We start from the raw sequence: 20,212 nt of genomic DNA on the forward strand, positions 1-20,212 counted from the left end.
ATCAATGCTGTGCCCAATGTCTCACGAGTGCTGCGCCCATTTGCCTCTTGCAGCAATGAGCGTGGACAAGACTCGCCTCGCCTCTATATAGTCATCCCTCCACCATCGCACGCAGCATCCAGCACATGCCCGCCTCGTCAGCATCCTCTGACGCGTGTGAAAGGGCAGTCGATGCTGTGCTACCAGCATGTCCCGGCTCTTCTGCAGCATGCATGGGCATCGATCGACGTCTGCTCTCAAGGCAGCTCTGTGTATGTATGTGGCGATTCGTACAAGTAGTAAGTGACACAGTGGCGATGCAGTCGTGAGTGGCGCTGTCTTCTCAAGCAGCGCTCAAATAGGCCTGCCCCCCCCTCCCAGCATGGACTCGCGGTGATCCGCTCACGACTTGCACTACACTCAAACTCACTTACATTCACGGCTCCAAGAGCAGATTCGCGACCGTCATCTGTCGTATTTACCGTCTCCTACTCGGCTGCTCGTAATGTTGCTCTCACTTCAAAGGGCACTGCTTTGTGGTTGGATGGCTGTGGCTTTGGACGCAGCGCTTGTCGCAGCTGTCGTGCTGCCGCAACACGGCTCGATGGATCTTTTCCCGAGGTACGTGTGGACGCTTTGAGTACCACTGGGTGCGACCCCTCCATTCGCGCGCCACCTTACGGTAAAACATCCTCCGCCTGCCGCAAAGGTCGCCTCTTTTAGGTGGCTGGCTCAAGAAAGCTACCGGTAGCGGCTCTGCGAGTGCTTCCAGCTCTGCGGGAAAGACCTTTTACAATCCAGCTGTGAGTGAAATCTTGGTGCGATTTGTCATAGACTTGCTGAAGCGTTCAGATACGACGGGCGGCGCGTACCTGCAGCACGATGCTGCGCACGTCTCGAGGTGGTATACGGATGTGGGAATGCTAAAGTGGGAACAGGACAGGGACAAGGGATTCACTCGGGTCAACGGTCACCCCAGCAAGCCTCCTGACACCTCTTTTTGGACTCGGCAAAAGGCGGTGAGTGTGGCACAGATTAGTCAAGGCCTGGGCTCAGCCTTGGCAGCTGACAGTCTCGTCGAGTCTTCTGGCGTCTCGACGCTCCATCGCTGAACTTTCAATCCATGTGCAGAAATCGGACATGAAATCGCTCCACATGTACAAGAAGCATCCGTCAGAATCGTCTGCTTATGCGTTCAACAAGCACACGGGAAAGTGGACCACGACTTCCGGCTGGCAGGATGGTGTCCCGGATCTCTTCAGCAAGAGCGTCATGATGGATCATCAGCCTCCCTCAGCGTCGTCTGACTTTCGTTGACATTTGCGGTACACAATTGACAAATGACATTTTGAATTCAGACCTTGGCCATCCAGGTCTGAGGAAATGTAAACTCTCGCTCTCCGCTACCTCAACCTCGCATACTGTTGTAGTCGTGAGTGGCAGCTCGAGCTCGAACGTGCATCCGTGCAGCTGGTGGAGAGCCAGGTGGCAAAAACAAAAGGCGTTCGATGTCGGCTCCTGCTCCGAGCAAGGCGACTCCAGATACAGGCAAAGCCAGGAGAAAGGCCAATGCTAGCTTGCAAAAAGTTGGCCCACGGCACTGCTTTCGGAATAAATGCGATTGGCGTGGATATGTTTTGTGACTCGCAATCGCGTCTTGTCTTCGTCGCTCGCCGTTCGGCCAGGCGACTATACTCCGACTTCCTCATTCGCGGAATTTGCGGGTGTGAAACGTCCTCAGCATAGATAAAAGGTGACCAAAATTACGCAATTTCGGTGGCCGAGCCTAGTGGCAAATACTACACGCCCGCTTCGAGGCCCAGCGGCATATTCACATCAGGGGATGACCTGGGGCTTGGTCATGAAGCTAGGCGATACAATATACGGATGCAGGCTGCTTGCTCGAAGACAGCACCGAGGCTCCCGCATGCTTTGTAGGTGAAGTGCCAACATCGACGTCATTTGCAAGCGGCGAGGCAATGATGAGTGGCGAGATCCAGTCGCAAACCAGAAAGAGCCGATGTAGTCGACTGCTCGAATCGCGATCGCCCTCGGAACCCAGCTGCGCTCCGATCTCGCGGCAGAACGATCATGGTGAAAGCGTCAGCCCTAGCGTGAAAGCTGGGCCATCTCGAAGGTACTCGTTGAGCCTTGTTATGGGCCTAAAGGCTTGCTGCCGTTTGCAAGTCCTGTGTATATGGTGCTCATTACGTCGTAAAGCTTGCTGCCGTGTCTGTGGTCTGCTATATTGCTCGTGCCTTGTCATCAAGGCCAGTAGGGCAAGTTTGACCAGCTTGATGCAGAACAGATGAGACGTGAGGTATAAGAGCGTCAAAGCACAGCCAGCTCCCTGTGCTTGTGTTTGACCCTTGCCCCAATACGGTTGACCTGCTCTTTGAGTCGCGACTGCACCGCAGCTGGCTTGCTTGTACGTCGAAGCGTCACGTTTGTACCCGTTGGCTTTCAAGCTGCCATCTTCGTTCGCAGCTACAGCTTGCGCTTGCTCAGAATGCTCCTCAAGAACGATGCTCTGCACCTGGTCGGGAGTCTCGTTGCCATCGCGTCGACGTGCAACGCGGCAGCCTTGCCAAGTCACGCATCTGCCTCAGCGCTTTCGAAGCGGTGAATGGTACTCCGATGCAAGGGAAGCACACAGCCCGCTCACACCAAATCCGGCTCCCCCCCCCTCTCTCCGGCCGCATACTGCATCGAGCAACCACAGGGCAGGAGGGAGCAGCTCTTCTCAGCCCTACGTAAATCCAGACGTGAGCAATGCCCTTGCAAAGCATCAGCACCTGCAGTCGTGATCGCTGGACTGAGCACACTCTCCCCCCTCGCTCCGTGCGCGCTTTTGTAAAGCACGACACTGCTCACATTTCGCGCTGGTATCATCCGCAATCTGGACAGCTCGCATGGGCCAAGGACAGGAACCGAGGCTTCACCGTAGTTCTAGGCGCCGCCGTCCACCCGCCTGACGATGATTGGAAGACCGAGATTAGAGCAGTGAGTAAGGCAGGATCTTCATCTCAGGGCATGTGGATCGTCACTGAGCAGCGGCAAATGTTCACGGTTTGCGCTTATCACTTCCCGTAGAAGAAGGACCTGGAGAGTTTCTACATGCACAAGCAGGACTCCACGACTGGCGAGACGCACCAATTCAACAAGGGTACCGGCAATTGGGACTTGCTAGACCCAGATCTCTGGAAAAACGTCGCGCTGGATATTGCTCGGCCTCCGAAACCTTAGCACCGAAAGAGAGTCACGTCCCTCGCCCTGATCGTGCACAATAGAATTGCATGCTCATGTAACAAAGATGATGACTCTACAGATTCCGCGAAGAGCTTTGAACCCATCCGCTCTCAATGCTCGTCGCGGTCAGGAGCGGGCGGTGGTTGAAAGATGCTGTCGAGTGTGTGCGCGCCCGAAACAGAGCCGTGCTTGTCTGTCAAGAAAGCACCACTAGAGTCTGTCGTCGTTCCAGCGGCCAAGGAGTGGCTATTGGGCAGATCTCCCGCTGGAGCGCTCGTGGTGGAGCTGGCCCGCCCGCCTTCGAGCCTCCTGGCTGCTCTGTCCCGGTACCGTGCACCGCTATCAGGCGGATACTCTCCAGTAGCCGAGCTCACACCAGGCACACCGTGCATTTGGCCCCATGCTGCCAGATTGTCGTGACTGGGCGCTCGAGACGGGTATGCACTGCCATGCGAGCCCACGAGACTTCTCGCGCGAGATCTCGTGCCGGTCACAGTATGTGACCCTGGCGTACTGCCAGACGACATGAACCTGTAGCGCGTAGGCGAAGTTGCGCGAGATCGACTGATAGTGTGATAATGCGGATGGCCGGTGAAAGTGTGCCCGGCCGAAGGTAGCAGGTAATGATGAGACGCGGACGAAGGTTTGCGTTCGTGATGACCTCCGAGCAAGAGAGCTCTGGCAGCCTCATCCGCGCCTGAGCGGTGGTAATGCTCCATAGCTGCCGCTTTGTCCGTGATCCACGGCGTGCCCGGCTCTGAGGAAGGGCGAGGTGGCTGGGGTATCCTGCCCGACTTTGTGATCGAGTCGGAAAGGCGTACGCCTTTGCCGATGGCCCAGGAGCAGAGATAACCGACCACTCGTCGTTCTATGGCATAGAAGAGGCCCACAAACGGAATAGTGCCTTCGATGGCCTCACGTAAGCCCCAAGTATCTTCGTGTCTGACGATTCGTCCGGCGTCATTGAACTCTAAACGGCTCATGAGACGCAATTGAATCGTGCACAGATGACGCAACACTTGACGAGGGTGGAAGAGACCCCAGACGAAGCTGCTCACGGTAGACCTTCCCAGCCCTTCGTGAGACCAGTGTGGTACGACTGCAGGCTGGGTGGGGCGGTGCATGACGGTGGTCACACCATCGCCTTCTGCATCGCCATAGCTGTACTGTTCATCCTCGTCGTAGTCTCCATTGACGCTGGGAGGAGTGCTTGCGCGCGCATGCCAAGGATGAGCACTGTGAGGAGCCGAGGATCCGGGGCCAGAAGACATTGGACGGATACTGTGCCCTGGTCCAGGAGTGTGTGGCCTCGAAGAGCCCCACAGGCTGTAAGGTGTTACTGGTGAGTGCGGGCCACTCTTCGCTGCTCCTCCACCTCCAAATCCGAAGCGGCTGAAGACCGAGCTGCTTCCGTCGTTGTTGGGCGCAGGATAGGCAGAGCTTCCGCTTGCGTAATTAAGGAAGGGATGCGGCGTCAAGGAGCTGTGTGCAGCATGACTGGTGGCACCAGGAGCTGGGGTGCGAGCTGTCGACTTGGGAGGTGCCGAGCCGAACAAACTTGGCAAAAAGGTGACGCTGATAGTCTGGTCGATGATACCAGCACGAGTTCCGTCTGCACGTGAAAGACGCATCGAAAGGCAAGGGAAATCAGTCGCCAAACAAAGTGGGCGCGCGTCGGACCCCACCTGAGCAAGCATGAAGAATGGTCCGATCTGACCGCGTTTACTTACCGAATTCGAAGTCGGAGCAGATGACGTCTCTCAACTCGCTCGTGACGTCCATTCCTGGCAGGGCAAAAGCCATGATGAATTGGTTGGCAATCTGCTCTCTGCCCACGGCAGCCAAGAGCGGCGATTCGAATACTGAATCCGCGCGCAGAGTGGCACGATGAGACAATGATTCACAAGTTAGCTGATGCATCTGTGATTGGCGTCATGTGGCTTGCCGTCTTGCTCTCAATTGTGCTTAAGCGGATGTATGCGTCGGTGACTCACATGCATCGTACTCGTAGTAGTGCTGAACCATCTGTCGGACCTCGTCTGCGGATCGCTTGCCTCCATACAAGGTGCTGTGTAAGCCCAAGATAATGTCCGTCAATGTGCTCGGACTTGGAGGTCCGTGGCTGAAATGACCTTCGTACGGAGCAAAGTCGTGGGGCATTCCATGCTGAGGATGAGCAGAGCTGGGCTGAGGGTCCTGGCCACCTTTGACTGATGACAAGCTCAGAGACATGCTATGACCGACGCCCTTGCTGGGCGTCGTAGCAGGAGGCGCTGTTGCGTGAGATGCATTTCCAGAAGCACTTGTGCCTCGACTGTGGCCGTAGACGCTGCTCGCTTTGGGCGTCTTTGAAGGATGACCCGAAGCTGAAGATGGAAAGTATGAGTCAGAAGTTGGGTTGGGTGGTCGGTGGTGTCGTGACCAAGTACCACCCGATTGGGATTTGTCGCCCTTGCCCTGACCTCCTTCACCAGGGATGTCTATGTGCATGCCTTTGCCATGCTCCTCAGAGGCTGGCGTCGCTGCACCACGGGGAAATGGCACTGTCGGCGCTGACATCGCTCGGCAGAGACCGTGATTGTAAAATTCGATGTGCTCAGTTGGGCTGAGTGTGGTGGTGGGGTTCAAACGTAGAGCAGCTCTGCAAGATGGCGAACCACTACTTTCGGAGTGGTGCGGTGTCGTTTGCGAGGTGTGTATGCCGTTGAAAGCCCCGATGTTATGCGGTCGGAGGGTTAATGGGGTAAAATCGTTGACGACCGTTGCGTTCGACAGGCGAGGGGGAGTCTCGCGACAAAGCCCATGGGTGTGGTGGTGACGCGAGGGAATGCGGGCGGCCTTGGAGGAAGTGTCTATGGCACCCTTGAAGGAATGAGCTTGGTTTCAAGGTTGAAAAGTCGGAGAAAGATGTGCGCTAGATGAGATCGAGCAATCCGAAAGAGGGTCGGTCGGCTTCGTCGCGCTGATGATGTGCCTGCGCAGGTCAACAATAGCCGGAACTCGTGATGGATGAATCTGGTTGTATGCACGGTTATGTCGGTGGATGGATCGCGGCTGTTGGGCCTGCAGGCTGCAGCAGCCAGAAGGGACGGCATGAGGCCGAGTGGCGCTCTTAAAATGCAGGCATCAGTAGGCGCCCATGTGTCCTATATAGCTGTGTCCGCGTACGCGTGTGCTGGCGAGCCTAGACTCTGCTCGTCTTCAGCTGCACAGCATCGCCACCCTTTCAATTAAGCTGCAGCAGCAAAGCAAGGCGCAGATGTGAATCAAAATGTGAATGCGGGGAAGGTGTACCGTACGAGCAGGAGCTCAGGCGCGGTCTCCCAGCTGATCAAGGAGACTCGCGATTCGCCCTCATCTGCAGTACCGCTGCTAGGGCGAGGCAGCAGAGCAGTGCCAAGTGCACGCACGCATCGATCTTCACGGCCGAGGTCGCGATGCATGCATGCAGTCATCCACAGCATGCACGACTTCCTATAGCTCGTCGACAGGCTGCAGCAGCGCAGTAAGCAGAGGGCCATCAGCGTACCCTACGTACCGCAGGCAGTGGCGGATGCGGAAAGACGAGGGGCACACGCTCCTCCACCTACTTACAGCATGCTGACCCTACTTCTCTGTAAGGCGTTCGTGATTGATCCGATCCTTCACATCACGATCGTGGCCGGGCGTGGATCGCGAACTTATCGCGCGACAGTGCTTTCACCGGCACTCGCCTGCGGTCTGAACGCGAGCGGTATGCGATGGCTTGAAGCTGCCTGTACAATCTGAAATGAACAATCACGAACATCACGATCTATGACTCGCAAATTCACATTTTAGCTTCCGAGCGATCGTACGAATTTGCGGGCAGAGATTCGACGCTAAGTGCAAGGCTAGGCAGGGTTTGTTGATTTCAGCAGCAAAATCACAAATTCGATTTGATAGCCAAGCCGCCAGCCGAGGGGTCTCGCCATCAGAAAGAGAGAATGGCAAAGGGAATTGTGCGAATTTCCAAGCCATTCTTCAATTTATCGGGATGATGGTCCACCCCCAAACCTCAGCTTATCATGAGACATGATGCGCTCTCATTCGTGAATTTATCCCGAACGATAGGAATCAGGGGCTTTCGCGCGGGAGACTGCTCGCCATGCTAAGCGAGTTCCGCGAGCGATGCTGCAAGGGGTGAAAAGGGGAAAGGCCCGGTTACGCAGGACGGACGGATCATCCTCGCGATTCACAGGCGTGAGCTTGAGGTTGAATTGCAAGCCAAGCGCCACCTACCCCCGCATGCTCCTCTCTGCCTCTAGTAGAGTAGTAGTAGTGACAAACGTTCGAGCACGCACTCACAATTTCATTTCGCAAAGTCGGTATTCAGGAGTCGTGAGTGTGCTGATGGTAGAGCACTTTGCCTAGCGGCATCCGCGAAAATTGATCAGCAATGGGCGCGGCAACTCAAATACATTCCGTCCAAGGGTTCCAAAGCGCCATCCAAGAATCACGAATGGTGCCTATCACGAAAGTCCAGATCTACTGTGCTACTCACAACACTCAGACTACGACTACAGTACCGCAGAGGAGGGCCTTCACATGATCCGCGTCTCGAGCTTCGAAATGAGTCAGAAGTATGAGAGAGGCCTGGGCATCCGGTTCCCGCGCTTCGCGTGGGCCTCTCCATGAGCGAACCACTCGTGACTTTGGGCTCCTTCCTCAATCGATGGGCGGCGGGAAATGTCGCTCGGTGCCGCAGAAGAGGAGCTTGGGCACAGATGTAAGTCGCGACCAGCAGTGTGCGCAACCACAACAAAAAAGTAGTGGTAGTAGCGAGCAAGATGTGCGTCATCTTCGCTGGTCACAAGTGCACGTACTCGTACCTTGGACTGACGCGTGCAGCTCAGAAGCCAACAAGGTTGAGCAGGGCCTGGGCGATGCGCTGACCAAATGACGAGACAGCTAGGTAGCGTCGCTGGTAAGTTCTGCCAGGCTTCACCAACGAGCGAGTGGCATGCAGCAGTACTACTATTCACGATTACCTCACGTCAACCAGACGATATCCTGCACTCATGACTTTTGACCGTTGCAAGCACGCTAGGCTGCGTCATCACCATGTGGAAATGGTTTCGTTCAAGGTTCGCATTTTTCTTTTGGAGACAAGTGAGAGAGGAAAAGGGTGGGTCGGTCGTGGGGTAGCGGACTACTTGTGTACATAACGCGACGGGCGTAATTGACATCTCTCTCTGTGTTTGCAAAGAAGGCAGGCAAGCAATCAAGATTTTTAACAAGACTGCGTTTTTTCTTGGAGAGATGGCTTGATTCGGACTGATGGGCTTGGAAGTCCTCGAGGGGCTTCTTGGAGGATTGACGAGCGACTCGAAGGTCTTTCGAAGGAGAGGAGTGGGAGGAGGTTTCGAGGACGAGCAGGGATGTGTTCGGTGACGTCGACTAGAATTTGAGAGTGTCGTAGGCATTGAGGGAAAGAGTCTTTGGGATTGCAAAAGGAGACAAAGCGGTAAGGCGAGCTTTGGCGTCCACTCTTCTATCTTGCCCTTCCGGGTGGGCAAGGAAAGGTTAGAAAGGATGCCGAAGCTCAACAGCGCATGGGGTGGGGTGCCGGTGACAATGACGGGAGGGCCGCTGTTCGATATGCTTTGACGTTTTGCGAACCTAGCCTCATGCGAATTGACAGCTTCAAGCTGCACCACCCTGAGACAATCTCATCTTCTCCTGCTCGAGACGCTGATAGAGCAGGCTCACAGCGAGCTGGATGTTGGCTGGTGGACCGGTGATGGTCACTAGCCGCTCGCTGCCACTGCCACCTGCGGCAATGCCGGCGCCCGGCTCCATGATTTTGATGTGAGATGCAGACATTTGTCGGATCTCGTTGATCTTCGACCCTCCTTTGCCGATAATGCAGCCGACCAAATCGTTCGGAATAAAGATTTGCTGCGTCTGCGAGCCGGGAGGGATCTGGTTGTTGCCGAACGATGCTGGAGCTCCTCCACCGGGAGCGCCGTATCCACCGCCGCCAAAGCCTCCCGGCGCTCCTGGCTGTCCGTACGGGCCAGCTCCGCCACGCGAAGGTGCCATAGCTGCAGTAGCAGTGGCACCGCTCGTGGGCTGGTAGGCAATGTTGTGCGAGTTTCTTTCCGAGTGCTCCAGGAGGATCGTACCCACGTAGTAGACTGCAATGTGAACAGCGTCAGCAACACCCGATATGCTCAATACCCGCTGCGAGAGCCGATGGTCGGTGTCAGTTTCGAGCGGGATTTGGCACGAGCACAGCATATTACCTCGGCTTTTCTCTGCTACCCCTGCTTCCTCTGCTTGCTCACCTCGGTGCTGTTGGGTAGCATGGCCTCTCCTGCTGTGAGTCGCGCTCCACTCGCTTCTTGGATCTCCTTGATCTTCGTGCCTCCTTTCCCAATGACTGAACCCATACGAGCATGGGGAACGATGAATCTGATCGTAACAGCCCTGCTGCCCGGCACAGATGGCTGTTCAAAGGGCTCATCATTGATCCTTCGCACGATGAGACCGAAAGCCTGAGAATAGAAGTGCACGTTTGTTCAACCCTCGGCAAGACTACGATCGCTCACCCCAAGAGCAAAGGCCACGCCAATGCTCAGCACTGGCTTTTTCGAAGCTGTCATCACCCACCTTGGAAACCGCATCAAGCTGGCCAGCAACAGTCAGGATCCTCTCGGGGTTGCTAGGAATGTGCTCACTCTGTTGCAATGTGACAGACAGGGCAAGGTTCGGGGTCAGCGACTGAAACTTTGCTATCAAAGATATGCAAGCTCATTCGCTAATCGCAAGCCTGAATCGCGAACCGCGGCAACTCACGATCGTCAAACGGGCGCCGCTCTTGTCTCTGATCTCGTTGATGTGTTTGCCGCCCTTGCCAATGATGATGGAAGCATCTCCAGAGATGATGAGGCAACGCATAGCGATAGGCTGAGGCTCTGGTTGAGCAGCATCTGCAGCCGAGTCTTGCGCATTCGCATCTGCCCCATTGTCCTCCTCCGCGTTGACAGGTGCTGCGACGTCCTCCGCCGCCGCCAGCTCCTTAGAATCTCTATCCTCGCCAACGTCCATCTTTTTATCGTCACTGCTCATCTTGCTGGCCTCCTTTTCGATGGAAGGAGATTTTGAGGGCGCTTCGGGGCTTCCTTTGGCGCGCTTGACTTCCTTGCTTGCGGGCTCGTGCTCTTGCTCCGGGCTCGTGGTCCTCTCTCGTTTGGTCGAGGCTCCTGTTGCCATGACGAGGGTGGCAGTACAAACGCGCAAATTCGCAAACGCGCGATGGGCGAGCAATTGATGCGCGGCGGTTGAGGAGATGGTAGACAGAAGAGCTTGAATCAGCAACCCGAGGACTTCTATGCCCAACTTGATCCAAGACGTGGACGAAGTGCAAGTGTGTGAATGGAGTTGCAACCCAGCGTCGCGCTACCCCGAACTTATTTTACCGACGCAGCAGAAGGTTGGTAGATGAGCAGCAGGTTTAGAAGGATGGCACGGCGTTGAGAGGAAAGGTGGGAGTGGATGAGTCAAGAGAAGGAAAGGAAGGCCAGAGGTAATGCAGCAGCGAAAGATGGTCTTTGGCCGGGTCATTGATACGAACGAGCGTGGCTGCCACAATCAAACGCTTGTGGAGGTGTTCAGGCCAAAGCCGTTTCCGTGCACTTCGTAGAACCAATGAAGGTTCCTTTCGAGCCCGCTCTGACCTCGCCAGACTTGAGGCTGGAGAACACTCACCCTAGATTGACCTGCTCAGGCACCAAAAACTTCTCGCTTTACGCTGATTGCCTTGACTGGGGCCCAGCGGCAAGATGGCGAAAGTTGGGATAGCGCTGCGCCGTCCAGAAGCGCGCGAGTGCAAAGGGGTGGAAGCCAGCCCGGACTTCAAGCCTGTCGTCGGAGATTTTGCCCTGATCAGGTTGTGGATGCAGAGGGAACGTTCGGCAGCCGGATGAGGGTTGTGCGGAATGGATGGCCAAGGCAGGGACTCAGAAGCTGATTCAAAAGCCTACTTGTGATGCTTGCAATGACGTGCAATGCTACACGCAGTCACAGTGATTGAAGAGACGAGGATGGAAGTGTGGTGTACACGAGAGCGAAATGAAATTGTCATACGCCATGCTGCGCTCGTCTTTCCTCCATGCTGCAAGCATATACAGCGCGCGTCCACTCAGGCTTGGGATCCAAGATCAAGGGCTGCCTGCTGCTGCTGCAAGTCTTGCCCTGCTGTAGCTCTGTAGCTGTGATCTGCTGCTGCAGAGCGCGCAAGTCGCGGCGCGCGCGCGCGCGCATCTCGTGCGACGTGCGCACCCTTCCTGCATATGCTGGGCCCGTATAGCAGCAGAATCCAGCCGCGCGGCTTTCGGCTCGGCGCGCTGCTATTATATTCGTGATTGTAAGCGCAGACAGACGGCTCGAGTGACAGCAGCGGCGGCGCAGCGTCATCACAGCATACACATATACAAGCTGTTTATGGCATCGGTATACAATTAATAAAGCAAGAATCAAGAATACTATATCAGCGAATTGATGAACAGCGCCATGCATGAGCATGGAGGCCCGCCGCATGTGTATATCAGTGTATGTACATGTACCGCGTATATATTTACGCGCGCCTGCCGCGCGCGCCGGCCAAGATCTCCGCCGAGGTGTGTGGTGGTGCTCACCTCCATGCGATCGATGCTCTCTGACACAGCGTAGCACACACATATATAAACAGCCAAACACAGCAACGCGAGGGAGCCCATCACACCTGCACCGGCAAGCAAGATGAACCTCTTCGCGTGCAAATGACTCACGCTCCAGTTTCGACTTTTGAGGTCCATGGACAAGTCTTAATTAGGACGCGAGTCGTGAGTCAAGTGTGAGAACAAGAATTTCAATCAGAACCTTGTATGTCGATCAATCACAATGTCGAAAGCTTACGGCGAATCCTTTGGGCCCCCAAGCTGCCCGCTGCGCTATGCTGCGGCTGCGGCCGCTCTGCAAGCGCAGCTCAACACGTAAAGGACGGTACCGAATCACGAATGGACACTCACGATTCATGTCTAAACATCGGTATGAGCGTCAGCAAGTGTGAAAGGAGCAGCTCCAGAGTTCGGCTTCGGGCAACTGGGATGAGTGGCGTATGACTCGCCGACCCTTTTCGTGCGCATCAGAAGCGCTCGAGATCAAGCATAGGATGCTTCGCAGCGCAACTGCACCGCGACTAGAAGACTGCCATCCAAGATGCACGACTGCCATCCACGACAAACGATTCTTTGTGATTCCCAAGTGACACCTTGCCTTGCTCAGCGTGACTGCGTCTTGCTGGAGTTGGAACCGCAAATCGTGAATGTGTGGACAAAGATGGGGCCGTGCAAAAGAGATCGCCGCAAGTCCACGTGGCTCGCAGTCTGCCGCGGCCGTGGATTACCGGCGTCTCTCCTGATCAGACGACCTATGCTACATGTACGGAGGGCGAGCCGAGACGACAGCCCCCTGGTATCTTTGCCAGCATGCTAGTGAGATTGACCTGTTGTGGTGAGTGCTGGCATGACATTCCGCTCTCATCGTGGTACAGTAGTCTTGAGCAGGGGCATCGTGCACTCGAGACTTGAGTGCCCTTTCTCGAGTCTTGAGTGTAGCGCAATGAGGAGTGTAGCACAGTGAAGACAAACGCGATGCCACATACACCATACGAAGTAGCGTTGGTGATTGGGATGGATCGAGTGTAGACGGCCCCGGCTTCGAGCCTGCAATCACGAATCACCAATGTGAATCGTGAATGTGAATCTGAATGGTGAATGCTCACCAGAACACTTCGTCGCTCATCATCGGCGCTTCCACGCGACGCGCGCGTTGCACACGCGGGGCCCACCAACTTAATTGGTTCATGCACAACGAATCGCGCCTTGTTTGAAGACACGCCGCGTGACCATATAGCGCCCTCGCGGGATATATATATATATACGGTATACACATATCTGCTGGTGATGCTGCATGCGTAACTGCTGTGATGCCCGCGGCCGCAACAACGTACAGCCTGATCCAGCAGCTGTTGGGCCTGCCCATGCAGATCAACAGCACTCGTACTGCAGCAGCTGCTGCATGCTTGAGCTGCACGGATGGACAGATATGCTCGTGACTCATCAGACTGTACAGCTGTCAAGAGTCTGAGTCAAGAGTCGTGAGTCTGCCGCTGCTGCTGCTAAAATCGTGATTGGACCTTGTGTGAGCAAGTCTGATGAGTGTCCTGCTGCCTCCCTGCCGTTATTGTGATCTGGACCTCGCGGTGCATGCATGGGACACGCTCGTGACTGTGCGCATTCGGGATGGCCAAGGCGACGGCCCAGACGCACACACACCTTTGTCGAGCTTTCATTCACGGTGCGGGTGTTCGCGTGCCGGCCGCTTCTCAGCATCCTCATTCAGATTGACGGCAGACCGGCCATCCTGACATTCTGGCGTTGCACTTCATTTCATCCCTGGTTGCCGAATTGCGTTGACGAATAACGACTGTCCGTCCCTCGAATACCGCATAGTGCGGGTCAATTGGCGCTCATCAGTTGTCATCCGTCGCCCCTGTATTTCGCTCGTCATCCTCCGACCTCGTTCAGTCTGACGCCATGTACGCTTAGAGCTTTCGACTTGGGCCGGTCTGACTTCAGGGAGTTGGCTGCAGCGGGACACCTAGTAAACATTGGCGTCACATATGCCCGACCTTTAGTCGTCTTCGTCGACGACCGCTACGCGCTCAAAGTCGACCGCCACACTGGCTGCTCTCGACATCGAACGAGAAATTTCAGCACACCAACCTGCATCCGCGATCACAGCCCCTCAGACGCGTAACACCCCAGGATCTTGGCGTCAGGACACCGCTCCCTTATGCTATTCTCACTCTGAGCTTCTTCTAGCACTTTGCCGCTCGCATTTGCACCCACTCAACATTTCAGACTCTCTCTGGGTTCTTGGGCGCACGGCGCCGCTCTGCATCGAGCGAGGAAGCAGCACTCCTTGTCCTCGAGGTTCGTGCGTTCAAGATGAATACCATCTTTGGACGTAACAAAGGTCGCTCGCGCGTGCCAACAAACGAGAGCTCTGGGTCTTATAACTCGTTTGGTCCATCTGGTCCCTCGAGCCCCTCCCATCAATCAGGTTACAGCACCGCTGAAGTCATAGGAAGCAACACGGGCCCTAGGATGCAAGTGGGGCCTCCAATGCCCGTTGCAGCCCCAAGGAGTAGTGCCATGTCATATGTGAGTGGTCAGCTTGAGAGGCTCCGCTTCATCGTTCTTGGGCGCCTTCTGTGGTAAGGCCAGCTCCACGACGACGCATCCCCCACTGCTTCACTGAACTCACTCCCTTTGCGGCCGTGCGCAACAGCTGCAATCAGATCCAATGGCCGGGGGCTCCCAGCGATCGAGATCAAGTCGAGGAGATCCAGACGATTTTGGCGCGCACTCGAGCGGATCCTCGCCCAGCTCCTTGCACAAGCGCACTCCGTCGGGCGCTTCTGGCGGCAGCTCTCGGTATACAGGCCCTCCTGTTTCCGACTACGGCACCAGATCCTCCAGACTGACATCATCCACCACATCCAGCTCTGCGCACCTGGGAACACATGACATCTTGAATCGCATGTCGATAGCCAGTGCAGCGTCAGCTTCGATAGGGCAGCCAATCTTCAGCTCAGAACACCACCACACCCACATCCCTGCCATGCCACCCACTTCTCGCTCGCATTCGAGCGTGTCCTCCCAGAGGGGGGCTGGTGGCTCAGGTCCTGCGCCAGGCTCGCTGAATGCGTCCGAGTTCTATTTTGCGCGTCCAGACGACGCCGAGGTGGAGCGTCTCTTTGCGGATCTAATGGACAAGCGAGACTTTCTCAATGTACCCGGAGGTAATCTTACTGACGAGCTGAAGGAGCAAGCGCGGCGGAACATGCTCAGCTTTGCGCCGGACAAGAAGTGGCAGCTCGTCTACAACGACAGGCTGACGGAGTGGCATGGCGAACGGGAAAGGGAGAGAAATCGCAGGCACGCTGGCTCTGGCGCGTATGGAGGTCCAGGAGGCGCGAGTGCCTCAATGGGCATCGCTCGCAACACTCCAGAATGGTTCATCAAGAAGTTTATGGACGGGACTGTGACGACAAAGCACATCGAAAGCCTGGCCGTCACTCTACGAACGTGCGCCATCGGGTGGATCCAGGGCTTTGTAGAAGCTAAGGGAACTCCAGTACTTGCTAGCTTCCTCAATGGCTTGCACTCTAAGGGCGTCAAGTCGGATACCGATTTGGCCCTAGAATACGAGGTGCTCAAGGCCTTTAGAAGTCTCTTCAACTCGAAGCCGGGCGCCAATGATGCGCTTGCTCAACCAAAGTGCATCAATGGCATCGCACACTCGATGGTCTCTGCTCACTTGGCGACTCGTAAGCAAGCTGCAGACATTCTGCTTTTCTTGTGCCACTGGGACAAGCCCACAGGTCATCGTCTCGTGCTACGAGGCTTCGACGAACTCAAGGCCTTCAACTCGGATCACGGCCGCTTTGACGCCTGGTTCCGGGTCCTAGAGCAGACCATCGATGGCAGAGGGACTCTGGGAAGTCGCGTAGGAGCCAGCGAAGAGATCAAGAAGCTCAGTCTAGCCGGTCCCAACGGCGCCGCTTTGGACTCCTCGCTCAACGAGTATGCCATCAACAACATGTTCCTCATCAATGCAATACTGAAGGAGGAGATTGTACCCGAGTTCGAGGTGCGCGTGCATCTGCGCAACCAGATGGATGCGAGCGGCCTGCAGCGCATCTTGATCAAGATGAGAGCGTTCAAGAATCCAGACCTGGATAGTCAGATCGGCCAGTACGAGAAAGGCGCAGAGGCGGATCACGATGACGTTGTGGAGAACTGGAACAAGGATGTGCTGACGGATATGTCGGACCCCGTGGACGTCTTCAAGGCTGTGGTAGAGAAGATATCCGGCTCGAGAGCATACGACTTTTTCCTTTCGGCGCTACAGCACTTGCTTTTGATCAGGCAAGAGGGAGACGGCCTGGTACACCATTATCAGCTCATTGACTCTATGATAACGTCGGTGGTGATGGACAGGAATGGAGCAGTCGAGAGCAACGACGTCAGCTCGCTACTTGGCACCAGCGTCAATTCCATACTTGCGCGCTTTGCTGATCAAGAGCAGCAAGCTACAATGCAAGCGGAGCTTGCGCGGACGAAGGCACGATTGCGAGAGCAAGAAGAAGAACGGCGTCGCTTGGAGTCACAGCTCAATCAAGGCAGCCAAGGTCTGATTGGCGAGCTTCAGCGTCGCATCGAGATCCTTGAGGAGGATCTTGCACTTGCGCGAGGCAACACGTCGGCCGCCCAGAATGAGATGGAGGACATGGAGAAGGCATACGTCGATAGAGTGGTGGCCCTTGAGATCCAAATTCGAGAGCTATACGACATGCTTCGGGAAGCACAGATGGAAGGTGGCGTAGCTGATCCTGCGGATAATCCTGGCAGTCTGGATCGTAAGCACCTAGTTGAGACGCTCGAGAAGCAACTTGAAAGAAATCGAACTATCAAGAAGCTCGAAGCAAACGCTCGCAAGAAGCCGCTCTCCACTGCCGGGGCACCGCCCTTGCCCGAGACACGTGAGGCTGAGGAGGCTGCTGCTGCCTTGCAAGAAGAGGATCGCAAATCTCGTCAGCGAATTTCTCGAAGCGTGCGGCGCCAATCTCGCGCGAACAGTCGCAGTGCCGCGGCCGCTGCCCTCGAGGAAGCCGGAGAAAAGGCCACTGAATCGGCGTTGGGCGAGAGCAGCGACGAGGACCTCGACCCGCAGAGCGACGCCGCGAAGTGGAAAATTCAAGCTACTCTTGCTGCTGGAATGGCCCGCAACACCGAGTTGCAGGGCCGGATGGCGGATGCCCGAGCCACGCGACGCAGGCGAGGCACGGGCCAAGCCAGTGACTTGATCGTGCCGGAACAATTGCTGCCCGAGCACCCTGCTTTGTCGCCTCCGACCTCTGCAGCTACCGTCACGGATCATGCACCGCGCGAAGATGCAAGCTTCCCAGCGCCTCCTGCGCCTCCTCCTCCCCCTGCCGTCACGAGCGATGGCCCGTCACTTTTGGATGAAATCAGAAGGAGAAAGGGCACTCCGAATCGGACTGCTGCCACTCCAGCGCAGGAGCTCGCTCCTTCGCCAATGCCTGCCCATGCGCAGCCTGTTTTGAGCGACATGGGACCGCCTGCGGTCCCAGCTTCTGCTGTGGGGCCACCTCCGCCTGCTCCACCCCCTCCGCCGCCGCCGCCACCACCACCCGCACCCGGTATGCTCGTCCCGCCCGCATCGAGAGGCCAAGCAGGACAAGCACCACCGCCCCCGCCTCCGCCGCCTTTGCCAAGCCCTGCACAGCTGGCGGCCATTCCGGCCACTCCACCTCCACCTCCGCCTCCGCCTCCTTCCGCCTCTGTGCTCGGCACGCCAGTGTCCGCATCGTTCGCGACCGATCCCACTCGAGACTCGCTCCTCGATGTGCGAGCAAGTTATGCAGGGTCTGGACTCGTTGGTCCTGCTCATGCACCGCCAGCGCCTCCCCTGCCTGGGGGACTCTACGCTAATGCGGCACATCGCAAGGAAGTGATGGAGATGGCCAGAACACGTATGAAGCAGTTGCAGTGGGACAAGCTTAATCCACAGCATGCCGCAGAGACTGTCTGGGGTACCACCAATCATTCAGACGAGGCCAAGCTGACCGAAATGTTGCGCGAGCAGGGACTCTTCGAAGAGATGGAAGAGGACTTTAAGGCCAAACAGATCGCGAGGCGTGCCACTCAGCAGAATGGAGCTGCAAAGAAGGACAAAATGGAGTTCAAGACGCATCTCAGTCTTCAGACACGGCAGGGTATCGAGATGGTGCTTCGACGCATCAAGAGCAGCCTCACTGGTGCCAAGCATGCGACTCCCGAGGAAGTTGCTCACCACATTGTCAATTGCGACGAAGCGGTGCTGGACGAGAGCTTCTTGACCGAACTCTTGAGGCACTATCCCGAAAGCGAGACCAAAGGACAGCTTGGCGAGTACCGAAATGCGTCTGATGAGGATCTCAGACTTTTGCATCCCGCCGATCGTCTTGTCGTCCTATTGATGACGGTACCTCATTTGAAGGAAAAGGTGAAAGGTCTCCTCTTCATGACGCGATACCGCGAGGTGTTTGATCTCATCAAGGAGGGCTCCACACGCATACGTGACGCATCGGAAACGCTGGTGCACGCCACGAATTTTGCGCGTCTCCTGACACTCATTCTGATGATGGGTAATTACCTCAACGCGAATGGTGTGCAGGGCGGGGCGTTCGGCTTCAAAATCTCGAGCATCAACAAGCTTGTGGACACGAAGGCCAGCGACGGGACTACGCTTCTGCACTTTGTGGAGCGGACCATCAACAAGTGTTTTCCAGAAGTAGAGTCATTCCTCGAGGAGCTCGACAAACCCTCTGAGGCTTGTAGAGGTGAGTGTCGGCTCGTGTTGAGTGTCTTTGGCCGTGTGAGACTCATGGATGTCACTTTGAACTTTAGTGCAACTGCTTGACCTAAAACGAGACCTCGCGGAGCTCAAGTCGGGCAGTCTTCAGCACAAAAAGGAGCTCGATCGCTTTCTGGACGAAGCGGAGGAGCGCATCGAAGACCCGTACACCAAGCTCATGCTGCCATTCCTCAACGAGGCTCATCAGCATTTGCAGCGCCTCTCCGATCAAGTCACGATGACGGAGCGAACGTATGGAGATGCACTCAAGTACTTTGGAGAAGGTCCCGATCCTCGTCGGCGAGGTTTCCCGGCCCAGCAACCAATGCGCACAGAAGACTTCTTTGGCATCTTCCGAGAGTTTTGCACAGCTTATCGCAAGATCAAGGCTGACAATGTCAGAATCGGCGAGCAGAGAGCCATGGAAGCCAAGCGTAGAGCAGCGGCAGAAGAACGCGAAAAGGAGAGGCAAGAAGCTCTTGCGCGCAAGGAAGCAGGGGTGGACGATAGCGCCGTCTTGGAGACGTTGCTTGGCACTCTGCGCTCTGGTGGCATGCAACCCAAGCAGAAGCGTAAAGCTAGAGCTCGACGATCTGCCGCCAAAGAAGGCTCGCCATCGACCCCTACTGCGATCGAAGGCAATCCGTCGGATATCGCAGCAGCCATGCTCGCCAGGCTACAAGGAGACGGCGGTGGAGCTCCCTCACCTACTAGCACCTCGTCTGCTAGCCGGTTGGTGCGCAGAAGAGACAGGCGAGGTGCTAATCGCAGTTCTGATCAGCTCAAAGATGCATCGAGCCCCGTCCTACAGCAAGCCACTGATCTGGCAAATCGAGGAGATGCGCCAACGGTCGATGTGCCAGAACTTGAAGAACAACCTGATCAGGATCACGAACTGGTGGAGTCTGCGGAGGCCTCGCCTACCACAGAGTACGCTTCTGGGGAAGACGAAGAGGAAACGGGTGGCAGAGAGGAGCAAGTGCAGCCTGCCGCGGTTTTGTCTGATGACGCAGCGATTGAAGCCGATATGTCGACTGGCAGCGCTGGACAGTTGGCAGGGCTTGATTGGGTCGACCCAGACGTGAGCGGATTCAGCACCACCTCTGCGCCTCGAGCTTCGACACCGGATCAGACAGTCAGGCCTTGAGGCATAGGGCAGCCTTGAGCGTGCTTTGTCTCGCAATGCTCCATCTTCCATTACCTTTTCATTGCCTGCTATCCAGGTGTGCATTGTCGTGCAGACGCCGGTTGCGTGTCAGTGCTCTCACCACACAGTATCTATTTCACATCTCCGCCTCGTAAATGTGACCGCGTGGTCCGCCTTTTACTTCACTGCAGCTGTACTTTGAGATACAAACCGTTCAAACCTTCTGGCAGCTTGTGATTGGGACGATCGGCCTTTGGATCATGAGCTGTGCTAGTAGTAGTATGGCAGCCCAAATCCAGGTAGGTGGATGAGGATTAGCAATGGATATCTCGTGCTGGTGGTGCT

General features: G+C 56.1%; 6 protein-coding genes across 6 annotated transcripts; 3 read left to right on the forward strand and 3 right to left on the reverse strand.

The window, feature by feature from the left end:
- Nucleotides 1-484: 484 nt before the first annotated feature.
- On the forward strand, nt 485-1,617 carry IE81DRAFT_340698 (hypothetical protein; the record flags this gene model as incomplete). The annotated part of the gene is made up of 4 exons (XM_025515619.1): nt 485-600; nt 689-782; nt 858-998; nt 1,111-1,617. 4 exons carry the CDS (start codon nt 485-487, stop codon nt 1,294-1,296), a joined length of 537 nt encoding a protein of 178 aa, XP_025370656.1. The 3' UTR covers nt 1,297-1,617.
- An 871-nt stretch (nt 1,618-2,488) lies between these two features.
- IE81DRAFT_346494 (hypothetical protein) lies at nt 2,489-3,225 on the forward strand (the record flags this gene model as incomplete). The annotated part of the gene is made up of 4 exons (XM_025516048.1): nt 2,489-2,601; nt 2,702-2,744; nt 2,839-2,982; nt 3,073-3,225. The coding sequence occupies 4 exons, from the start codon at nt 2,489-2,491 to the stop codon at nt 3,223-3,225; spliced, it is 453 nt and encodes a 150-aa protein (XP_025370657.1).
- A 113-nt stretch (nt 3,226-3,338) lies between these two features.
- Nucleotides 3,339-5,718, reverse strand: IE81DRAFT_288630 (hypothetical protein; the record flags this gene model as incomplete). The annotated part of the gene is made up of 4 exons (XM_025511777.1): nt 3,339-3,906; nt 4,024-4,840; nt 4,959-5,090; nt 5,223-5,718. 4 exons carry the CDS (start codon nt 5,716-5,718, stop codon nt 3,339-3,341), a joined length of 2,013 nt encoding a protein of 670 aa, XP_025370658.1.
- A 2,427-nt stretch (nt 5,719-8,145) lies between these two features.
- IE81DRAFT_76561 (hypothetical protein) lies at nt 8,146-8,892 on the reverse strand. Its single transcript, XM_025517617.1, has one exon. It carries the CDS (start codon nt 8,670-8,672, stop codon nt 8,244-8,246), a length of 429 nt encoding a protein of 142 aa, XP_025370659.1. The 5' UTR covers nt 8,673-8,892; the 3' UTR covers nt 8,146-8,243.
- IE81DRAFT_288530 (hypothetical protein) lies at nt 8,893-10,299 on the reverse strand (the record flags this gene model as incomplete). The annotated part of the gene is made up of 4 exons (XM_025511769.1): nt 8,893-9,432; nt 9,537-9,746; nt 9,862-9,930; nt 10,048-10,299. The coding sequence occupies 4 exons, from the start codon at nt 10,297-10,299 to the stop codon at nt 8,893-8,895; spliced, it is 1,071 nt and encodes a 356-aa protein (XP_025370660.1).
- Nucleotides 10,300-13,980: 3,681 nt separating this feature from the next.
- IE81DRAFT_76655 (hypothetical protein) lies at nt 13,981-19,974 on the forward strand. The gene is made up of 3 exons (XM_025517618.1): nt 13,981-14,459; nt 14,587-18,706; nt 18,774-19,974. Exons 1-3 carry the CDS (start codon nt 14,244-14,246, stop codon nt 19,865-19,867), a joined length of 5,430 nt encoding a protein of 1,809 aa, XP_025370661.1. The 5' UTR covers nt 13,981-14,243; the 3' UTR covers nt 19,868-19,974.
- The last annotated feature ends 238 nt before the right edge of the window (nt 19,975-20,212 follow it).

The sequence above is a fragment of the Ceraceosorus guamensis genome (genome assembly GCF_003144195.1).
Source record: "Ceraceosorus guamensis strain MCA 4658 unplaced genomic scaffold IE81scaffold_19, whole genome shotgun sequence".
In the NCBI taxonomy this organism is placed as follows: domain Eukaryota; kingdom Fungi; phylum Basidiomycota; class Exobasidiomycetes; order Ceraceosorales; family Ceraceosoraceae; genus Ceraceosorus; species Ceraceosorus guamensis.